Source organism: Pezoporus wallicus, unplaced genomic scaffold (assembly GCF_028554395.1).
Source record: "Pezoporus wallicus isolate ANWC-B61680 ecotype Strahan unplaced genomic scaffold, APGP_CSIRO_Pwel_v1 contig_2492, whole genome shotgun sequence".
Classification (NCBI taxonomy): domain Eukaryota; kingdom Metazoa; phylum Chordata; class Aves; order Psittaciformes; family Psittacidae; genus Pezoporus; species Pezoporus wallicus.
Genome location: NW_026637796.1, coordinates 1,061,637 through 1,086,047, shown reverse-complemented (window position 1 = coordinate 1,086,047; position 24,411 = coordinate 1,061,637). Strand labels below are relative to the sequence as shown.

The following is a 24,411-nucleotide window of genomic DNA, read 5'->3' as shown; positions in this document are numbered from 1 at the left end:
ACCTCGATAATATAAAGGACTATATTCTTGTAGAAACAATACAAGATGCATTTAGCTACTCTGTTATAATTCCAGGCTCCATGAACCAACAACAAGTTCTTCAAATACTTGAACTGCAAAAAATGAAAAATGAACATACAATGAAAATGTGAATACACCAATATTAATCTGATATCAAGCTATGTTACTATAGTATACAGTGTAATGACTCACCTGAGCAATTGAGTAGTCTGAAGAATTTGCAGCTTGTAGACCTTCATTCCCACTAATACCAACACCAACGTGCGCTGTTTGTATCATACTAACATCATTTGCTCCATCACCAATTGCTAGAGTTACTACCTTAACTTGTTTTTTAACCATTTCTACAACTTCAGATTTTTGAAGCGGTGATACCCTAAGGGGTAACAAAAAGATAAAATAATACAGAACATTCAAATGAATGTACTTTTAAAACATACTACTTAACCTGTGAAAAGGTAATAAAAGCAAGCCAAATAACATCCTTGTCAGCAGCATGGTATTGCTATTGCCCTTTAGGCTGTATGTTAAAAGCACATTCTCAGCAAAATTCATAGTAAATTTGGGTTTGCTGAAGCAAGATGTTAATAGGACTGGAGAGTCATAAGTCAAACAGCAATGGGCCCTTAAAACAGGGGTAATGGAAGGAACCCCAAACACTGCCACTACTAGTATTAACTTATAACTGCAGATTTTGGCATATTATATTGTTATGGTTTCTATTTTCCTCTCTGTTTAAACATGTATTTTATAAATAAAAGTTATTTAAGACACAAATGTCAAATCAAACAGGAACAAACAAACAGAGTGGACAGCACTATGTTAACTTAGCCTACACCACTAAATTACAAGAAGCAACTTTGAACATTGACTTTTGATCCTCTACTTCATCTAACAGCTTGTAACTTCTCCCTCATTGTTTTCAGGACTATTTCAATTATCTTTCATTAAGAAAACATCCATACACAGCTGAAGGGACAAATTATTCCAGGGATGACTCTCAAAAGCTCTGTTGATGAAACTGTATCAATTTTGGCTCCATCTACCATTGTGTGTCACATATGTACCTTTCATTTCATGTTGTTAAAGTTCTATTCTGTATGCTGAATTTGAGTCCTTGTAGTATTTGAGATGTCACAACTGCAAATAATACATAGAAATCAAGTGCTAGGACTGGTGTTTTTCACAGGGTAACAAAGCCAAGGAGCAAGCCCTAAGCAGTGTGGCAATCCACTCTTGTGCTTCCTGGCACTGCAGGCAACGTTTAAACCCTGCCCCTCATTTCATGGTACAAACAGAAACAAGAAGAAATGTAAAGAGCTCTGTATGTCTCCCCCACCACTGCTGTTTACAGCTTTCTACAAAGGGAGCAATTCTAGTACCAAGGCATGACTCCTGCTTTGGAGCTGGTGATGTGCAGTTGGCGAACTGTCCTTTCCTCATCTACCTTTGAGCTTTCCAGATCAACTCATTCCAGATGCCTCCATGCAAAAACTAGATGTGATAGGAAGCAGAACTTGCCACTGGACAGAACTGACACTAAGATCTGGGGAAAAACATGTATTTCTAATTAACTTCCTACTAGTCTATATGCACACTGATGGCAATGACCTGACTGGTACCATAAGCTGCTGGAACTTCACAATTTGGGCTCTGAGAGATTCTCCCTGCAGTGACAAAATTTCAAGGTTAAGGCTTATGTAGGGATGTTCATAACCTGACCTAACTTTTCCAGGTCAAAAATTAAAATAACAGAAATATACAAGAAATTAAGAATACAAATTTTTTGGGACAAATTTGCAAAGGAAGAGCACAAAAGAGCAACTACTTCTAAGTAACGTTCCTTCCTGAACATGCTCTGTATACTGCAACTCACTGGGATACTGGCAAGTAACACAGCCTATAAAGTTCATGGATACAGTTCTTGCCTGAACCATGACTGCTGTATGGCACTCAAGCTCCATAACAAAATGAAATACTACCAGCAGACACCAAAAAATTCAGCTATATTATGGCATCTGTGCAGTCCTAAAATTCCTCACAAAATATCCTGCAAGCTGAAGGTCCCAAAGGCACTATTCTTATAAGCATGTGAATACTGGAAGGTCTCATGATACTTGAGAAAATGGTACTATATTATTAATGAGATCCTGATAGGTGAGTCATAGAGTGGTTTGGGTTGGAATGGATCCAAGTTCCAACTTAGATCCGTTCATCTAGTTCTAACCTTCCTGCCATGGGCAGGGATACCTTCTGCTAGATCACGTTGCTCAAAGCCCTGGCCAGCCTTCCCTTGAACACTACGAGGGATGGGGCATACACAGCTTCTCTGGACAACCTGTTCAGTGTTTCACCCCAGCCCAGGTAAAGAACTTCATCCTGATGTCTAGTCTAAATCTATCCTTTTTCAGTTAAAAGCTCTTTGTCGTATCCCTACATGTCTGTCATGGTTTAAGCCCAGGCGGTAACTCAGAACCACACAGCTGCTCACTCACTCCCAGTTCCCCCATTCAACCACCCCATTCCTGGATGGATGGGGAGGAGAATCGAAAGAATGTAACTCCCATGGGTTGAGATAAGAGCAGTCCAGTAACTAAGGTACAACACAGACCACTACTGCTGCCACCAAAAATAGCAATGATAAGGGAAATAACAAGGGAAGAGAATACAACAGCTCACCACACACTGATCGATACCCAGCATGACCTGAGCAGTGATGTCACCTTTCCGGGTAACTGCCCCAGTTTATATACTGGGCATGACGTGCTCTGGTATGGAATACTGTCCTGGGTTCAGCAGTAGCAGTCTATTTTTCTCCTGCTTGAAAGATGGTGTAGTGCTGTGTTTTGACTTTCAGCCTGGGAACAGCGCTGATAATACCGATGTTTTCAATTGTTGCTAAGTAATGTTTACCCTGACCAAAGACTTTGTGAGGCTCATGCTCTGCCAGGGAGGAGGGGAAGCCAGGAGGAAGCAGAGACAGGACACCTGACACAAGCTAGCCAAAGAGGTATTCCAAACCACAGCATGTCATGCCCGGGAGGGGGTAACGGCGTTCCCTGGAAGGACATGGGGTCTTCTGGGTTGGACTCGTTTCTTGGAGGGTGGTATTGTATTCTCTTCCCTTGTTATTTTCTCTTATCATTGTTGGTGGTGGTGGTAGCTGTGGTCGTGATTTGTGTTGGACATTGGTTGCTGGACTGTTCTTGTCTCAAGCCGTGGGAGTTGCACTCTTTCGATTCACCTCCCCATCCCTCCGGGAGCGGGGAAGGGGAGAGCCCCACGGGAGGGGGGGACGGGGACGTGCTGGACGCAGGCCTCGATTGCTTCCAGCCTGGCACCACTCACTGGGAGTGAGTGAACAAGCTGTCTGGCTAGGTTTAAACTTAAACCACGTTTCGGTCAGGTGTCCTGTCTCTGCTTCCTCCCGGCTTCCCCTCCTCCTTGGCAGGGCATGAGCCTCACAAAGTCCTTGGTCAGGGTAAACATTACTTAGCAACAACTAAAAACATCAGTGTTATCAGTGTTGCTCCCAGGCTGAAAGTCAAAAACACAGCACTGCACCAGCTACTAAGGAGAAAAATGACTGCTACTGCTGAACCCAGGACAATATCCTCATGAGAAGCCTCTCCCTTTAGAATCAGAAGAATTATAGGGCGAAAAAATCTATCAAATCTCGTAAGTGAATGTAGCAAAAAACCCCCTTTTTTTTTATACTGATCTATTGTAAGATTACAAACCCAGTGCTAATGAGGGCAATAATAAAAGCAAATCACCTACAGAAGAAACAAAATCATTCCAATGATATACATTAGTAAAATTATTTTACAGAACATAGTATAATAAAATGTAACAAAAGCCAAATGTATACTGGGCTGCATCCAAAGGAGTGTGACCAGCAGGTCAAAGGAGGTGATCCTGCCCCTCTAGTCTGCTCTTGTGAGACCTTACTTAGTGTATTATGTACAGTTCTGGTGTCCTCAAAGTAAGAAGGACATGGAACTGTTGGAACAAGTCCAGAGGAGGGCCACGAGAATGATCAGGGGACTGGAGCACCTCCTGTATGAAGACAGGCTGAGAAAGTTGGGGCTGTTCAGCCTGGAGAAGAGAAGGCTGCGTGGAGACCTCATAGCAGCCTTCCAGTATCTGAAGGGGGTCTATAGGGATGCTGGGCAGAGTCTCTTCATTAGGGACTAGAGTGACATGACAAGGGGTAATGAGTTAAACAGGGGAAGTTTAGATTGGATAAAAGAAGGAAGTTCTTTACTGTAAGGGTGGTGAGGCATTGGAATAGGTTGCACAAAGAACTGACAAATGCTCCATCCCTGCCAGTGCTCAAGGCCGGGCTGGAGAGAGCCTTGGGTGACATGGTGTGAGGTGTCCCTGGCCATGGCAGGGGGGTTGGAACTTGATGATCTTAAGGTTCTTTCCAACCCTAACTATATGATTCTATGGGTACTGTCTGTCCAGTGATCTTTGGCATTAAAGCCAAGCCTGAATGATTTGCCTCTCTTGACACTGGACAGATTGACACTATAGGTTAAAATGGATATTGCTTTCTATTTGGATCAAACTTTTGATCCATAACAGAATTTGAGAGGAAATGTTTCCTTTTCCAACTGGTGGTATAAATTCCCTCATCACACTTCTTCCTGAACTGCTTCCAAAAAAACACAAACAGAACAACCCACCCATCTCTTTCAAAGCAATGAATTACACACTACATTATCCACATTTAACGGTAAGTTTTTACAGTTAAAGTACACTGAAACACCGATTATGTTCTTTTCATTAAGCACACAGATACTAATGGCAATACTTGGCCATTGCTTTTTCTAGCTATCTGTAAACCCAAGCATACAACCAACAAGCAATTACACGATTGCTGCAGCTAATGGCATTGCCATGAGCCTCCTATTCTGCTTGAATAAGAATGCAATTAGAAGACAACTTTTAAAAACAACAACAAAAGAAAAAAATGCTCCCAAAACAAAACAGAGAGATAGCATAAAAAAAAATTCCAATGTTCACATGACAGACAAATTATAGACTTAAGGAAACCAAACTTGTTCTTAGAATTGACAGCTGACGCTGGTGACTGATTTCATGGTGTTAATTGAAAAAGTAAATGCAGCAGAGGGGTGAAAAAGTTCAGAAAAAATCCTACCTCTCTGACATCACACTGATGATATTATTCATTATCCATTTAATTTATTAACAAATCCAAACTAGAAAAACTTGAAACAGTCTTTCAGAAATTTTTATGAAAATGTCATTTAGAAATGCAAATTTCACCAAAGCTACATTAACTTCCTATTATAAAAAAGCCCTTTCCCACTAAAATAAAGGCTATTTAAGTTTTTAGCCAGCTAAAGTTTACGATGATTATTCTGAAACATACCTTAAAACTGTAGGAAAAAACAAAGGTTTTCTAGACATGCATTTTAAGTTCTGAAACATGCATTTATTCTTGTAACATCCTTGAAGAATTAAGTTTTGCCTAAACCAGTAAATTACAGTAACCATTACAGTTCTTCCTAGTTAGAACATTTCTGAAACTCAAGACTACTTAAATACTGAGAGTATGCCAAACATTTCCTTGTGGAAGAAGTCAACTTACAAGCATATTAGAGAGCTGGTTTAAATCTAATTTTAAACAGAAATGGTTAAGAAAAAAACAAATAAATTGAGTGATCATTATCTGCCTTCTTGTGTAATTTTATGCATTTTTACTTCTGAAATTAAAGCACACTATCTTTTCCATAAATTCGTTAATATCGCATTTGAAGCATATCTGCTACATTATTATTTGTTTCAACCGCAATCCCCCCTTGTTTCTTGTAGAACAAGATCTTATGGATGCATTATAATCACACAACTTCATTACACACCATATTTTCAATGGTATCAGTTTATGAATTCAGTCCTTATCACCAAGGTATTCTTTTCACTATGGAACAGACTGATACTCGATTCAATTTCAGTGTCACAGAAGAAATATGAAGGAATAATATAAGTCTCATAGCTCATTGGGAAAAGAAAAAATATTTCCCATTTTTGTCTAGCAAATGTCACTATTTTTTCATTTTACCAACCCTATAAAGTTTCAATGAGTAGATTAAACCTCAACATTAGACAGATGACTGAGCTGCCAGCAAAGCAGGACACTAATGATGGTTGCCTCTCTTTCCTAGACCATTGTGCTTAACATTGAGACAGTGCTGTGAAAGGAAACAAGGCACGTGGTATCTACGCTCATCTTTGCTCACATACAATACTCTAATTACCACTGGCTTCCAGGAACATCCTTGTAGCCCTTTCCATTCTCCTCTCCATTTGCCAGAGAACACCTTCTCATGGTTCACCTTTGGGTGATGCTCCACCAGTGGAATGAAATCCCCAATCCTACCCTGTGCCAATTAAGTTAAATTTCTTATGCTTTAAGTGCAATTAATCTGAGAAAATGGTTGCATAAAATTTAACTGCATGATTTTTCAAAAGCAAGAAATAAAGGAGTGAAAAATAATACAGCCTTTGGACTGAAGGTAGCTATCTAATTACTTCATTCAGCCTACAGAACACATGCTAGCTATTGGACTTTTGAAAAAGGTACCTGGGATGTGTACAGCCTTGTGATGAACCTGGGATGAAAGCTTCCGGGCAACAGTCCTTCAAAAAAATTCTGTGGTCCAAGTATATCAAAAAGTGTTCCTATGATCTTTTGTTACACGTTTTATTTGAACTGTGCTGATGAGTGTTGCATCAAGATTCGCTATAGACGGCTTCTATAAAAGACTCCTGACCTGAGAACTTCTTTTTCATCTTTTTAACTTTCCAGGAATGGTGGCTTATTTTGCTTTCAGACAAGCTTACAGGGGGAGCAGAAAGGTGCATTTCCTCTCATTACCTGGTGCATCAATTTCATGGTGAAAATAATAAATAACTTTTGTTCGTTTTGTTCACTCTTAGCTGTACATTTTTACAGAATACTGAATAATCCATTTAATGTTTTTCTCACACATATTGCCCTGAAGCCGATACAGAGTTGGAATTCAGTTTGTCAAAGTCTTTAAGCCAAACATCTGCTTGGAATTAACAACATAGAGATTTTTTTGAAGTGAAATATCTACTGAGTATTTGTCATCTTCATCTGTGTTATGGATAGTCTTAGGAAGAATCCACTGATAATAGAAACTTCAAAGAAAGTGATGTAATTTGTACTTTTAAAACCAAGGAGTGCTTAAAAGTTTACTGCCTTTATATGGGTGCAAAAAAGGACTAAATTTTCATTTAATCACGACAATATATAAATTACTTACCTTAATTAAAAATTGACATTTTTAACTTTTTATTTTCACATTCACAAACAAGGAAATTAAATTTTTGCTACTAAAGACGGAACATTAACAGAAATTACTATTTTGACAGAATTTTTACTTTTGACAAGAATAATAGCTCACTAACCAATGAATGTTACAAACAAATATTTTAGTTTCAAACCTGCAGCCAATTTTCATACAACCACAAAATATGTCAGAGCATATACCTAGACACGTATTGAAACCAGCTGACCCAAGAATAGTACGGAAACGCAGAAATAACAGAGAGAATGCTACTAGAACAGAAAATTTAATTTTGCACTTTTTGTTGTTACATCATAAAAATGCTACCACTAACAGCTACATGTACAGAATAACCTTCAATGGTTCTATGGGTCAAAAGAAATGGCAATATTGTCTCTTCAAATGGCATAAAATGTATTTTCAAATCAAGGAAAAAGAAAAAAAAAGAAGCATAGATGAATCTGCTTTATCTTAATTATTAAGAACATTATTAAACCCTTTACCTGAACGCAAGAACCCTGAAATTATTTATCTTATTACTGAAAAGCAGATAATCTATTAAGGTGTATTTACAATAGTTTTCACATTTGTACAGACCATGTCTCTATCCTCAGGCAGGTAACAGGATAGGCAATAATGAGGTAGTAGGAAGTAAGCTTATATCATTTATTGAAAGAAGATTTCAGTAAGAAGTGATGCTTGCTTCTGCTTTTTGCTAGACTGCTTGGCCTAAACCAAGTTTTTAAACATTGACAGAAGCAGTTCTTGTGTATCTAGTTATGAAGCACACAAATTCCTTTTTCATTCAATCATTCAAATGTAGAAAAGGTGCTTAGGAGATATTTGCCATTTTCGTGTTTAAAGACAAAAACACCAGAAGGTCCCAAAACACATAAACTAGCACTTATGCAGTCCTACGTATTTCTCCCTTAATGTAAATCTAGAAATATTAAAAGGCATGCCAAACTGCTTTCATATTGTGTATACTTAAAAAAAGCAGATATTTAATTTTCTTTTATCTGGACAAAGTTCCCGTGTTACAGGGAGCTTAGAGCTTTAATAGCTGATGTTTACAGGAAAGGATGAAAGGTCTGATTGTGTAAAAGAACCCCTAAACAATCAGAGTAATAATAACAACAGCAAAAAAAGGTGTTTTAATCAGTTTCAGAAAATAAAAACCACCTGGAGTAGTACCTTTAATATTTTAGTTCACTTATGCAGTGTAATCCATAGCTTTCAGAAAAGTGGAGATATAAAATCCTGCCTGCAGAGGAAGCTCTACAAAAATCCCAGATGTGATAAAACCTGCAGTTAACTGTAGTATCAATTTAAAGGATAAGATTAGTGTCTCAATCTCACTGAGACTACCCTTGACAGATAATGAATTATTTTTCTGGGTATATGCAATATGAATGACTCTGACAGGTACACTATGTTGCAGACTGCTTTACAAAAACATTTTGCTTGAATGACTGTATCTCGTAACTTCAGCTACTGAAGTTTGTGGGTTTTTAATATTTCATGGTTGTAAGACATAGATAATGTGTATTTTCTCTGAAACAGAAGTTTCTTAATTTTTATATGCCAATAAAACTACTGTAGAGAAAGAATAATGTAAGCCTTACCTGCAACAAATAACAGCTTTACAAGACAAAGCCAAATCCAGGAAATACTGTCTCACTCCAAATGTCAGAGCATACTTCAGAGATTTACCATCAATGATGAGAGCAAAATCATTTTCCTTCCTTAAAGTATCACCAAGAGTACTGCAGTGATGGCTAAGTGTCTCTCTTGTTCCCTGTTGCACAAAAAAAGTTGTGTCCATTATTTTTACTGCTCTTACGTCCAACTTACATTTTTTTTTGTGTGATCAGAAACACTGGCATTTTCTGAGGAATTTCCTTTTTGATTAGGCTATCAAATAGACAGTATTAAATGAAAAAAGTCTTTGCAACAGCTGCACTATTAGAAACAACAGTAGAAACAGGGTGTAGGACTGCTCTCACACTGCCAAAAAATAACGTGTGTATAGATTATGGTGGAACTTCTCATGCTCTTTGAATGGCAACAATAGTTGCATAAATGTTTGCTAAAAATAATGTGTCCTATACACCTATTCAAAGGAAGATTCATATATTATACGTATCAGATGAAACAATTTGTGTTCACTTTTACATAAGAGGGTCTTAAATGTTTAGAAAAAAAGGAAGAGAAACAGAGATAATTCATAATGTAACTACAGGTATTATAATTGATAATTATATCACATTGAATTTATATTTTATGATAAGCCCATATCAACTAAATTTTATATAAGGGATCATATTTTTGATTTTTCAGTTGCTAAGGACAGTTTGAACCATAGCTACACATCACTAACCTGTGATGCAGAACTGAGAACTTCGGATTATATTCAGTAGATAATACATTCAACTGTAGGTCGAATTTGGAGAGGTCGCTAATACCTACTTAATTACAGCTCTACGATAGAGTGCCATGAAGAAGAAAAAAAATGCTTGTTGCGTTTCCTTCTTTTTGAATGGTCTTCATAGATCTACAACATACTCTTCTACTGTTTCCTGCTTCACTCAGCTCAGAAGAAAGAAACATTTTAGAGAAGAAAGGAAGATAGAAAAGAACTGCTTCTGCTTACAAAATACTGAACTTGGAGACCAGTAACATCTTATGACATCAATGTTCCTATTCTGCTGAGGGAACTGGGCTGTCCAGAAGCCCTCATAGGAGCACAGCACATTTATTTAAAAAAAAAAAAAATTGTTTAATATCTATTTATTCAACTTTTAATTGTCACACCAGAAGTGGTTAATGTGCAACACTTGTTTAATGAGTTTTTATTGTACTCCTTTTAGTAGTTAAATAAAACTACCTCACTTCATTTCATTACATATGAAGAAGTATACAAAATAATCAATCCTTGTCACTTCAGCTCTATTAAGTATTGCAGTAGTTCTGAAATCCAGAAGTCTCTGTAAATGACCTCAATATAGATCAGAAATAGTAGTAAAGACATAATGTAGAAATTCTATAGAAAGCAGTAAGTATTTTAATTCTTGTTGTAGCCTACTCTTATGTGCTACCATGGAATCCTTCAGTTAAGGCACTCTTCCCATACTTTCTTTCCACTTTCTCTCCTTAAGTCCTATCTTGAGCAACCTGACCACAATATAGAGTAAAGGTAAACTTCCTCCTGAAGACTTCTGGTCAGTATGTTTTCCAATGGAGGAATTTCCTCCACTTTTAAGTTCATTTAAGGCTCCCTTAGAAAGGGTGGTAAAATGATTTCTTTTCCCTCATGGGATTTTTCACTTAATATTGCATTCCTACCTTACCTAAAGAATCTCTTCTCTACAAAGCAGTATATTTGAAAGTTTGTAGTTTTAACCCTTGTATTTCAAAATCTGATTATAATTTCAGCTGTTTAACCACACAATTACAATTAACTTCTGTCAGATAGTAAGTATTCCATAAGGAACAGCATTAGCAAGGAACTTCAGTTAGCTTGTTTGGGTACTGCTAGGTACTACTAGAAGCATGTGAAGCTCCTGACTTTATGCCTGTATGGATGGAGTTATTTCATTATGTGGAATTGTTTGCTTATCATTCTGAAGTTCATTTGTGTAGTAGCCACACTGTAGTTTTGGAAGGTGTAGATAAGTTTCTATTAAGTAACATTTTGTCACGAAGACCATACAGTCTTTCAAGTATGCAATAATAAAATTAACTCAAATTTTCTCAAAACAAACAGAAAAAGCAACCTCCCAAACCAAAGAAACAGAAACACCCCACCCAACTGTGGTTTTAGCAGAATTTTCTGTGTTTGTCCAGATCAAGTTATTTTTCAGGCTACCTCCACCATGATATCTGGATATTTTAAGCGGTAACATTAAGTGGTTTCATTAACTGAAAACTGAGATTTTACTTACATCAAGAGAGCCTTCATTTATAACAATCAGCCCCATGTTCTTTCTCAAAAGTTTACAAGAGTGACCTGTCAAAAACATTTTTGTTTTCAAAAATTTGTTCCACAAAATCCATTATAACATAACAAAGCATTTTTTCCTGTAAGAGAACTACAGACAGAATTAAAAATAAGATTTCCACAATTGAAATCAGTGGTAAAAAATTATACTGCATACTATAAAAATTAGACACAGGTACTAAGTCAGAACAGCATATCTTCCTTTCTGCAACTTGTGAGTTGTGCCTTACTCAGTGGTGCTCAGCAGAAGGACAAGAAACATCTTGACACAGAGTTACAGAAAAGAGCAAACAGATCTTCTTTAGCCTTGCAAAATTTTGGAATGCAACTTTCATTTCATACATAATTTCCATATATACACATTCCCATTCTTTTCTTATGTTCTTTGATGTTTTAAACAGAATGTACACTGTATGCTAATGATGCAGGCTGCCTAGATAAATATGTAGCACCATTCTTACCAAAATGAAAATACTGGTATTACATGTATTGCCTCAGACCTGGAGGTACTAATGGAAATAACCTTAGACCAAATGTATCATGTGCATACAAAAAGTTCTTTAATAGTAGTAATAAAAAGAAATAATACTTTATTTTAGGCACATTATGTAGGTTACTGCAGAAGGGCTGATATGCCCACATGCAAAGAATATTAAATCTTAAATGCAGCTTTCATGTATTACTATTTAAAAACACAGGTTTATTGCTGCTGAAATTAGTTAATGTGTGAGGGTTTTGTGGTTTTTTTTCCCCTCCTTTAAACAATAAAAGGAAACGTCTGATGGATGGTAAGAAGTTTATAGCACTTTAAAGTACAATCCATATTGTTTTGCTTCAGTTAAGATCATGGTCTCTACCAGCTTTCTTGGATAGATGAAAAAATACAGAATGGAAAATAAAAATACTTATATTTTCTTTTTATTATTCTTGCTGTCAAAACACAGACGACGTATTCAATTCATTGTAGATGCTACAAAAAAAAGTACAAACGTCTATTTTTTTCTCCTCTCTATGATAATATGACTTTCCAACAGTCCCTTTTATCCACCTACCAGCGACTGAGAACCAAGTTAACATTTAAATTCTGGAATGCCATATTATTTTTACAAGATACATTTCTGTTCTGGAGCAATTTTATTCTAGCAACTTCTATAATTTGTAAATCTGTAACAAAGCCATCAAACAAATGCAAACATGATACCGATGTTAATGGCAGTCTCTTGTTTGTCCCCAGTAAGTATCCAAATTTTTATGTCTGCTTTCATGAGAGTCTCTATGGTTTCAGGCACTTTGTCTTGCAGTTTATCTTCAATTGCTGTTGCTCCAAGCAGCTGAAGATTCTGTGAACATACAATATTCAGTATACACAGTTTTTTTTTTTGATTTAAATTAAGTTTTAATATTCTTAAATTTCCTTTGTTTAACTTTACATATTTATGACTTGATTAATGCTCTCTAAATTCATTAATCAGATCTGGTATCAGCTAATAAAGATCCTCCAGTTTATTCTTATGAGCTTTAAGATAAATAACTATGTGGCCTTGCAAACTGCACAGTGAGACCATCCAAACTTCACCCATTATTCACAATCTCAGCGTTCGTTCAGCAACAGCTACCTTTTCCTGAGAGGTACCTCTCTGATTTGAAGACTTCAGGAGTTCTATTATGTCTTCTACCACTTGTAGTGATTTCCCCCCCAAGTGAAGGAAAACCCACCTGTGAATTCATCTTAATCTTAAAACTATAATCTTGATTATGTTGTTTTAAACTTCTCATGCAGCAGATCTATATGTTTTTTGTGAATATGTATGCTTGGCTACTCCAGCAGCAGCACTGCCAGAAACTCAAGGTAAAGTGATTATGGCTCTGCTCTTGTGAAGATGCATCTGGATATTATCTCCCTTTCTGGGCCTTCAGTACAGGAGTGGTTGACAAAGTGGAGTAAGTCCAGCAGAGGGACACAAAAATAGCTTGGGAACTGGAGCATTCTTGGGAGTGTCTGAAGAAGCAGGACGAGATTAAGATGGGGAAAATATAAAGCTAAGGGAAGAATTCCATGGCTGCCTTCTGCTAACTGAAGAGGGCTTGCAGAGAAGCCATCTTCCTCTAAGAGGCGCATGGTGAAAGGGCAAGAGGCAACAGTCCCATTCTGCAGTAACAGAAATTCTAATTCAGAAAAAAAGAGTTGAGCATGAAAATAACCAAATAATTGCTTACTGCAGCTGGGAAAACTCTCTCCTTGCAGAACCTCAAAACTTCATTGAAGTGCTGGTCAAACAAAATTAGCCCTGCTTTGAAGGATTTATGTCTACATGACCTCCCTAAGTCCTTCCAACCTTAACTACTCTATGTCTCTAAGCTAATCATAAAATAAAGCAGATGTTGTTTGCCTGTTGTTTCACTTTTTTATACAATAGAGCAACTCTGAAAAAAGCTTTCCAGTAGTTCAACTCAAAATCATCACTTTCTGGGAAGAAAACTACTTGTTGCAAGCACTTTGTCAAATTAATTTTTCCTTCACTTTGACCATTTAATCTGCAGGGACTACATGACAGAGCTTCAGGATACTGCCAGATTTTTTTTCTGCTTAAGCATTAGTCCTCTGTAATGATTCACATTTCATGGTGTAGAAAGCAAGGACATTAATTAAAAAAACCCACTCTCCTCATGTGCCCCATCCTCTTCCCCCCCTCTCAACCCAAGCCAACTAACACCCCCAGAAAGCTACACATACTTTTTCAATTAGTTCGTAGCTCTCCTCAAGTTTAAGTGCTCTGTTTTGTAAAGCTGTAGAAGCACGGTGATAGACATCTAACCACTCTTGATAATCACTTTCTGAAATCTCAGCCACAGCAAAACACAGAGTTCTTAAACCTAAAGAGAGAGCAGACAGTAAGTATGATTCAGTAGTTGTTAGTCCCTTCCCTGATATGCCTGCAATGAGTAACTACCAAAAGATGAATTTATTCTGTATTCTGTGTATGCTTATGCCTGATTTTCAACTTACTGCTGCATGTCTTGAAGAACTTTCAAATATATATATGGTAAACCAACATGACATAAATTTATCCAACAGAGTAACTGTTTTAAGGTAGCTGAATGCAATACAGGCGATGTACTTCAATGGGAAAAAAAAAAATTCACACAAGTTTGATTTATCTTAAATTGTAAACAAAATATGAAGCAATCCCAAATGACACTTCCTGAATAAATATATATATATTAGATTTTTAGGAACATTAAAACTTTAAGATTAAATTATATTTCTGACAAAAAGAAATTATAAACTTAAATGTTGCTACACTGGAAAGCAGTATAACAGCATCATGTTACAACTACACCTTTTCCAACCCTGTTCTATGTCCTCATGAAATTCTTGGTTGAAGTTTAAAATTCACTGTCCAGAAGCTGACCTTGAGTCTGCTCAGATTTAATTTTCCATCTCACAGATTCTTTCAGTTTCCCAAATTCTTAAAATAAAATCTTTTTGTACAGCAACATTTGTAGATTTTACCTAACAATCTTTGAGCTGCTTCTATTTCACAGGTTTTTTTCCTTCAGCAGAAATCTGAATTAAGCACTACAGTGAGAATTTGAGGCTGCAAAATCATAAGAGATCTATTTTTTGACAACACACATTTACATTCAATTTAAGTATCTAGGTGTGAATGTTCTAACAGTTCATTTTCACCTATTACAGATTCTTAGATTTCTAGAGCATGAAATTATTATAACTCTTTATATACAGAGAAGAGCAGTGCTCTAGCCAAATGATGTCTTATGAAGGCACAATTTTCAGGCATGTAGATTAAGGAGGGGGCTAAGCGGGACTTAGTGCCTTTGTTCATTTGCCCACTCTGCTACAGGAGATGAACAAGCACCATAACCAAGGATGGCTAAATGCAATCTTTACTTGTTCATAGTTTTTTGTGTGTATAGTTCAACATCATCAGCAATTCTGAAGTGATCAAGAGGTGGGCATGAAATAATACATATGCATCTCAGTTTAAGACAGTAATTTAGTATCTTCAGCATGAAAACCATGTGCAAACCTAATATCTTGACAGCTCAACAGTATTAGAAACACAGGTTCACTCTGTGCTCTTATTCACTAATAAGAGCAAACTTAAGACAGACAAATAAACTGATTTTTTTTTTTCCTCTGTGTAATAAGCATATACTAGCAGGGTCCAAAACAACGAATATGAGGTGAAGGGGTGGAAAGGAACTTATGCCTAATAGTAATACTATTTCCACAGTTCTTTCAAATTGGTCTATGCAGATGATAAAATGAAGAAATCAGTGTGTACCACCTCCCAGCAAACAAGCTTTTCAAGTAATTTTTCTTTTTAAAATCAGAGACTAATTTTTTTTTTTTATTTTTTATTTTAAAAAAGATTCTTTTCATTGTGATTCAAAAGAATCTTCCAAATGAAAAGTGGAAAACAAAGTATCATTAAGTCTGCTTCTTAACAGACTGGAACAGCATAGGAAAATTACACACTTTTCCTATTTATCCAAGCAGACATTAACACTCGAGTTTAATAAATGCTTAAATATTAATGCCAGCCATGCTAACCACTTCATTTTTGAACAACACACCAAGAGCATGCAGTAAATGCCAAGGACATACTGTACTGCCACATGAAAGGATACTCATGAGAAACTTTGCAACGTCATCGGCTGCAATTTAAATCTCATGCAAAAATAAATACTGATTTCCTTAATCGATTCCAGAGAGAAAGACATACTGATTTTTTTTTTAAGACTGAATCTTATGCTTTTGAAAGGTTAGAAATTCACTCTCTGAACAGTAAATCTTTTCATCTGTTGAAAATAAGGATACAAGAAGTACTTGAACAAACTTAACACTAATACTTATATACAGTGGTTTTAAAGATGGGTGGAATTTTTCATGTTTTATGTTGATTCACTTGGACCACCCTGACTGCTAAGGAAAAAAAATGATATCAGCTGTACCACTGATTTAATGAGAACAGTAATTAAGAATTGGATTGAAATTTTTGTATCAATTCACACAGGTAGCAGATACTGACCTATTTTTACCTTTTCTGTAACCCAGTACATAGTCTTATGGACCAAACTATCTTCACATTTAAGTACTTTTCCTTGACTGATCCTGATTTGACCTTTATAAAACCTCAAAGTGGCCAATCAACTCATACAACTAGATTCAGGAGCTCAAAGGGTGTATCTGAAGTTTTATGTTGCATCATCAATCTTCTCTGGTTTTAGTTCCGCTTTAAACTTCATTGTATAGTTTATTGTAACTTTGATACGCCAAGCTTATTTAAGGCTAACCGAACGTTCCCTGCAGAGATCTTGATATGGAAAACTAACAAAAGAAACAAAAGATGGCTTGCTCCTGCTGTCCTTGCCACAATCAAGAGACTTAAAGTGCTGACCATGACACTAATAAAAATGCTGAATTCCATTATAAACCAAAAGAGAAAAATTAGAGAAGTTGTATGTATGACAGACAGAAAAAGGATCTTTCCTGATACAAGAAGATTTGGCCAAACATCAGTCATCAAAAGGCAAGGATTGTATTTTAGAAAGAAAAGATTTTAATGAAGTTTGATTTCCAGTGTAAGCTTATTTAAAAAAAAAAAAGGTAAAATATTGCAGTTCAGAGACCCACAGCTGTTATAATTCTGATTCCAACTGCCCTCTCCAAACTCATGAACAAATTAAACACGATGATACTTCACAAAGCAACTCTATAATCCTTTACTAAGACACCAGAAAGGGGCACGGCACTGAAGATTCAGGAACTGTGCTAGAAATACCTGGATGAAAACAGAAACATTTTCTACAGTCTGCTTTTGTAATCATCCAGTATGATTAAATAACTGGCTGCTTACATCAGTCATCTTCATTTTGCAGTCTTTTAAATTTTTGTTACTATTTCTATTTCTTGAACCCTCATGAAGAGGTTCCCCACCATCAGCAGCTGCTTTGTAAGAGTGATTGTTAAAACAGCAGAGACACCAAAACAAACTGTATGGAACATTAGTGCTGGCAATTTATTGTCATTGGTGACAGAAGTAATATAGCATAAAGCTACCTTAAAAGCACCATGCTAGTAATTTTTTTACGCATCTTCACTTTGGCTGCTCTTTCCTGTGTGCCTTCTGTACAGCATTCATTTGGTGTGGGATGTGAAAGTGATTGTAGGAAATGAGATTTTCACAGAAACAAACAATATGCAATGTGTTTGCTCTCTGGAAAAATATATTTTGTTTAAAAGACTCCATTGTACTATGTGGGTGATTTTTTGTTTTTTTTTAAAGCATGACCTTATTACTGAAATTTCTCAATAAGATTTTTTTAGAAGGCATCACTAAAACATAATTTTCAAACTTAATGTGAATAAAACATTACAACAACATAAAACTGACAAAACTGAAAAGTTGAGGGGTAACTGAATTTCATGTTTAGTTTCATATTGAATAATATTACCCACCTTCCGTAGCAAACTGCTCTAGATGTTTTAAGGTGATTTCTTTGTATTTTGAACTTTCAGCAAGACGGTCATAAATTACAGTATCCTACAGAACACATAAAATGAACTCAGAACAGTTGAATAGGAAAAAAAGATAGCTTTTGGAGTAGACAATACAAATCACATAGCAAAAAGAAATAAAAATATGCAAAACTGTGTTAATTTATTTCAGCATCAAAACTGAACAGAAGCAATTTTATCTCAGAGGATGGAAAAAAGGACATTCCAAATCCTTAGGATGATCTCAATTTACAAATTCTGCTATGATACAGTTTTTCTATCCTACATTTTTTGCTGTTATTTCCCTTCATTTTGAAAAGTACTGCTTCTTCCTTTGGCTTGCCATGTGAATTCTTCTGATCTCCTAAAATTCTGGTCTTCCTCCTTTTTAATATTAAGCCCACAAGGTAAAATTAGTGATTCAAAACTGCCATTCTCAGGTTTTTGTAGCTAGCTTGATATACAGAATATTAACAGTAGCTTCTTTCCATTTGAGAAGATACAGAATAGACATTTATATTCCATCAATTTATTTTTTTAAAACCATTTAGCAATTGGATTTTCATTCACCTCCTCCAAAACTGACTTAAGATACAGAACAAGAACTAATGAGCAATTTTGCCATTCCCAAATACATTATGATTAAGATATCTTCCCATAAATCCCATTTTTAGGAAAATTTACCTCTGGCATAACATCAATGGTAGGTTAAAATTTCATTTAGTACCTTATGCTAGATAACCATTTCTATCTAGTGATTCATGCTCAGCTACTCCAGCAAGTAACTAATAGATTAAACCATACAGTCATCCATTTCCTTGGAGTACAGAAGGAAAGAGTTAATAGGAAGCATAAAGTTATTAGTCCGGAACAAAGAATATGATGAACAAAGGTCTGTCATACTTTTATAGGCAGTTAGTAAAAAAGACATTAACTAGTCCATCACATTAAACAGCTACATAGTAAAATGATGTAAACTGAAAAAGACATCAACCTTCCTTCCGCCATGTTTTCAATATTTAAACTGCAGTTAAAACAACTGTTTTGCTTTCATATTGCATTTGTTGCACATGTTGACACAGGGAAAACAGAATGAAACTCACAGCTCCTTTGCAGTAAAGTCTTAACTTTCCCGATGGTGTGCGAACAATCACTGACATTCTCTTCCTTGTGCTAAAAGAGAAATAAATGCCCTACATAAGGTGGCTTATAAATATAAATATTTACCAACATTTAACCTAAGAATATCAATCTTATATATGACAAAGAAAAAGAAGTAAGGGCCATCTGTTATGAATTATGTTGTCAGGTGACTGGGCTGAAAAAACAGTTTTATTGTCTAATAATTACAGCAAAAGATGTTTTTCTGTGTATAATTCTGTAGGCCCATAAGTATGGGGAACAGCAAAGGTTCTGAACAATTCCTTGAGCTTATGGTACCACAGCAGTGGTGGTATCTGAGCAGAGTATATGCTGGAGGCAATCTAAACTCAGCGCAAGTTATCAAAACACTATTTGGTCCACAGAGATTAGTACTATATTTAGGAATATTTTTCAGCTGGTTAAGGATTATCAGTTGCTTTCAGTATGCTGACCTGCCAGTTAGAGTGAGAGCTACTTCCTTGCTATGAAAAAAGTGTAATTAGCATATTGTATGTCTACTACTTCTCTTTCCACAGCCACAGCTATAATCACTGTAAAAGAGAATACCATAAAGGACGACTGTACCAAGAATTCCTAGAAGTTTTACTTCTGTAACGTACTTCTCTGAAAAACTATCCTATCAAATGTTGACAATGCTGTACTCTGCTTGCAGAAGAGTCGTATGTGGCTTGTATTGGTAGGTGGCAAGGAATCAGTCTGCATTTTTTTCTGGGAAAAACTCGGAACACCTGGAAACACTTAATTCAATAGTTTAATCGCTACAGATTACTTCTCTGAAAGTACACGCTCCTACCCATACACATGGTGCTATATTTTGAAACCGAAACTTCTCTTGCTGTGGAACAAGGGTGACCTCTAGTGCCTCTAACAAGTCAGTTCCAAGCAAAGTTAAGTAGAGTGAGAACAAAACCAGCTATAAAACTGAAAGCTTAATAAAGTTGGGTAATCGGTATCCACCAAAAAACTTAATCCTCCAAAGGTTAGGATTTAAAAGCAATTCTTCTTTCTTCATAAAGCACCACTGCTTAAATGAAAATTTTAGACTGACACAGAAATTTAAAGAGATCTATGAAATCAAGACAAAGCTCAAAATCAGAAACGAATCCTTCACTACTACTCCATGAATGCAATATGTCAAACATACTTTCACGTATGTCAAACTAACAATAAATGCACTTTGTGCTACATATTTGCTAACTTTCCAGAATAGAAAGTGAAAGTAGTTCCTACAGAAAAATGAAACCCTGGCATAAATCTGAAAAATTTCAAGTATTTCCTCTACAATATACAAAACTAACATTAATTACAAGCAGTCATGAAAAGACATGAAAAACTATAAAAATTGCTTTCTGTTGCTTCTCCCCCCAGCACCAACTGTGGTGATCTTGATGCCTCACATTATTATCGTTATTATTGTAACTATAGGCAAATACTTCTCTTCTTTCACCCAACCTCTACATGTTCAGTCTCTCTCCAGTATTGCCTTTGATTTTTATTTCTTGATATTTTTTTGCTTCTTTAGCTAAGCTCAAGTGAAACACAGTAGGACAGAAAGGGAAACAATGAACACTTTCCACAGACACAAGTAATCATTCTGAGAAAAAAAAAAAAAAAGTGCTTCCTCTACGTACAAATCCCTTCCCCATCCTGTGCCAAAGTAAGCAATGGGCCTACACAAACACTTAGAACACAGCCAGCATACATGGATACACTTTAAACAGATTTATATAACAAGTGAAACTACATCCAGATTTCTTATGGGTACCTTCACAATTCCAGGAGGTCTGACATTAAATTTTTACTGAAAGCAAAGCATGTGACAAACTCAGTTTCCAAGAAAACTATCTGGCCAGTGCTCTAGTGCTCAAAAAAGAATAGCTTTCAGTCTAGAGTATTTAAGTCTAGAGTATTTAAACAAGTCATAATTATGCAAGTGTATTTAAGGTCAAATGGAAAATTTCATTCTATCAGTCAAAGCAAACACAAGTTATGTTTTAAAATTACTTGAATCTTCTGCCCCCAAATATCCATTTTTTAACAAATGACAGGGGGCCATGGCTTTCAGAAATACCTTTTCAAGTACTTTCTATCCTCTTTTTTCACATAATTTTTTAAAGTTTGAAATCAAAGGTCTTTGCACAAAAGCAAAAATGAAAAACATTAGCCAAGAAGGCGACAACAAGGAAAAATACATGCCTCTGAAAATATTTTACAATAAAACCAGAAGTATGATCTTAATCATATACACTGCTGTGCCTATAGTATGATATTATTATGTAATAATTACATATTATAGGCTTAAGAGATACACAACCTGCACACTTTGCCTGTATAAATTAAAAATGCAAACATTTTTATCGGTAAGAAAAATTCATATTTTCACAAAAAGACACTAAGTGCACAACATACTGCCTACCTTGTAAATTCTAGGACATTTAGCAGTTCATATCTCTCTTCCTGTCCCAACTGAAGAGTAATAAAAAAAAAAGAGAATTAATGAAAAAAACCTCAAGAAATCAACCCAACCAACATCTCAATACATATGTACCATGTCGAAGTTATTCGAAATTATTTAACATAGCAGGAATAAATACTGCAAAATATAAAGTTACTCCGATGTACTTACAGACTCTATGATTACTGAGTCAGGTGTCCTTCCAGTGAATACAAAACTAAGATGCCTGGCTGCTCTGACCAACGCCCCTTCATCTGCAACAAGTCAAGTAGTTATTTTACAGATGTGCCAGAAACTGTTAGTTTACCCCACGTTTTAATGGACACAGTCCAAGCTTTTCTCTGTTTGACTTCCTTTTTCCTTTATAGATTTTAAGATCAGATGTGGTGCTGGAAAGAACTTTTTGTTTCTCCTGGTGAAACTGATTAAATGAGTTTACGGTTCAGAGGAAATAAGTCCTCAAAGGAACATGCCTCTCAGATCAGTAATGACAGCACCCCCTTCAGAACACCTAGGTAAGCACTTTCCTCAGTAGGGCACTTGACAAGGTCCATTTCTTCCTGTGTAAATTCTGTTTTAGAAGTATGATCAGTCATGCCTACAAATAATAGGTAACTTCAATGCCTACTTTTAGGAAACACTTCAAGCAGCAACCCAGCCCCCCATAAGCATCAGCTGTTTTCAAAAAGCTTGGGATGTCGGAACAGAATTTGCTTGCAATGCTCAATAAAACATTGCCTTGGCCTAGTTAGTTTTATCTGTGGCCTTACCTCTGCCCTTGTCTTCCAATTGTTGAAGGACAGAATTTAGAGAAATAACCACCTAGGAACTGGGGCAGACAGAGAATATGAGGGCTGGAGACTCTGCACTTCATACCATTTCTCCCATTGTAACTTGTTATAATATATCAGTGCAGCAAAGCTGAGCATATTTTAATCATTTCGCCTTGCTTCATCACTTCCTGAATTAAAAAATTGCCTATGAACCACAGTAAGCCTGAACCACACCTTTTGCACTATAATCTTTTGTTACTCTCTAGTAGAGCTTTATCACAGCTTTTAGCCTATTAAAAACATTTTTCATTTTTGATTACAAACGTCTCTGATCTAAATCATGGTTACCAAGTAAAGAACAGATTCACAAGCAAGGACATCAATCTGTCTCCTGTTTTGATTTCTATTTGCATTTCAGCAGTTCCTTCAGAGCTCCACCACCTTAGGAGTTCTGTATGGTTAACCACCATTTGCCCTTACATAATCCAGGACATTTATATGTATTTTCTAAAGCAAATTAGAGAAGTCTAAACCCTTTTTTGATAAAACTTATTTTAACTGACACCCATTCCTTTTTTTTTTTTTTTTTTTAATGGATATATCCTCTGTTAATTTTGGAAGATACTTAAAAAAAAACAACACAAACCAACAAATGTTGCATAAAATTTGCTTGTTGAGTTAATGGAATACTTTACGTTAACTCAGTTATCTGAGTCTCACCTGGAGATGCTGCCTGATATATAATTTTATCACCTTCTCTTTCTGGAACTGCTGTATGACACACTGCCATCATTGTCAAAAACTCACATATTATAGGTGCAGTTGGCTAAAAAAGATATAATGTCAGAGTGTGATTAAGCAATAACTAACTGAAATGTAATAACAGATATGGACAAACAATAGTCATGTAAAATCTAATGAAAGATTTTTTTACCCTCTTCTTTAAAAACTACCAACAACTAAACAAAACAGACATTATCTGTACAATAATTTCAGCATGCAGAATGACTTCAATACTGTCTATATACATACCATTTAGTGTCATTTGCTATCATAACAATCAAAAGCAGATAATCAGAAACCTATTACAATTAAGATTTCAATAAGCATTTTATAGGGAAGGTAAGTCTGAATGCTGTATTGAAAGACTTTTATTTTACTCACTGTTGTCTCTTTGGAAGTTGGCTTTTTACTAGAAATACTCCCTTTTACATTACTTTTGTCTACTACTGTATTCGATAACACTTTTTAAGAACCTTTACAAAGATGTAGCAACCAAACCTGTAAACCATGCGGAAAACGATGCAAGATCAAGGAGTCAGCTTTTAAAGAAAGACATTTAAATGAATGTCTCAGGCACTTTAGAGTCTACAAAGCTGAAACAATTTCAATTGATTTAGCCAAAAGAGGGGAAAAGAGTGTGTACAAGAAAACTAGTTGATTGTTATTGACAAATACAGCTAAAAACATTATTATAGCTGAAATTTGCAAAATGAATGAACTCCTGAATAGATATTCAAGAGAAATGCCAGCATTCCCCCTAAATAAGCTTAAAGCAGCTACCCACGTCAATCAATGATTTTTTTGGTAGCATATTTATTATATTGTGAGGCTGCCCCTTGAACACTGGGTTCAGTTTTGGGTCCCTCAGTACAAGAAAGACACTGAGGTGCTGGAGCGTGTCCAAAGAAGAGCAATAAAGCTGGTGAATGGCCTGGAGCACAGGTCTTATGAGAAGCAGCTGAGGGAACTGGGGTTGTTTAGTCTGGAGAAGGCTCAGGGGAAACATTGTCACTCCCTACAACTACCTGAAAGCAAGGTGGACGTCAGTCTCTTCTCTCACGTAACAAGTAATAGGACAAGAGGAAAGGGCCTCAAGTTGTACAAGGGGAGGTTTAGACTGGATATTAGGAAAAATTGCTTCACCAAAAGAAACAATGGCACAAACTGCCCAGGGAAGATGTTGCGTCATCATCCCTGGGCGTATGTAAAAGACATGTAGACGTGGTGCTTAGGGACATGGTTTAGTGGTGGATTTAGCAGTGCTGGGTTAATGGCTGGACTGAATGATTTTAAGGGTCTTTTTCAATCTAAATGATTTTATGATTTGATAGCAGCACAATTACTCT

General features: G+C 36.0%; 1 protein-coding gene across 6 annotated transcripts in view; it reads right to left on the bottom strand.

Moving 5' to 3' along the window:
* The window catches only part of ATP8A1 (ATPase phospholipid transporting 8A1), a 114,074-nt gene that overhangs the window by 44,301 nt on the left and 45,362 nt on the right, over positions 1 to 24,411 (bottom strand). For all 6 annotated transcript variants that reach the window (XM_057407518.1, XM_057407519.1, XM_057407517.1 and 3 more), the window contains 11 exons: positions 23,003 to 23,108; positions 21,681 to 21,763; positions 21,471 to 21,520; positions 18,994 to 19,063; positions 17,852 to 17,936; positions 14,099 to 14,238; positions 12,566 to 12,704; positions 11,309 to 11,373; positions 8,990 to 9,162; positions 214 to 397; positions 3 to 113 (listed from right to left, as the gene is read on the bottom strand). In XM_057407518.1, the coding sequence (XP_057263501.1) occupies positions 3 to 113; positions 214 to 397; positions 8,990 to 9,162; positions 11,309 to 11,373; positions 12,566 to 12,704; positions 14,099 to 14,238; positions 17,852 to 17,936; positions 18,994 to 19,063; positions 21,471 to 21,520; positions 21,681 to 21,763; positions 23,003 to 23,108 (1,206 nt within the window). The remainder of the gene's footprint in view (positions 1 to 2; positions 114 to 213; positions 398 to 8,989; positions 9,163 to 11,308; positions 11,374 to 12,565; positions 12,705 to 14,098; positions 14,239 to 17,851; positions 17,937 to 18,993; positions 19,064 to 21,470; positions 21,521 to 21,680; positions 21,764 to 23,002; positions 23,109 to 24,411) is intronic.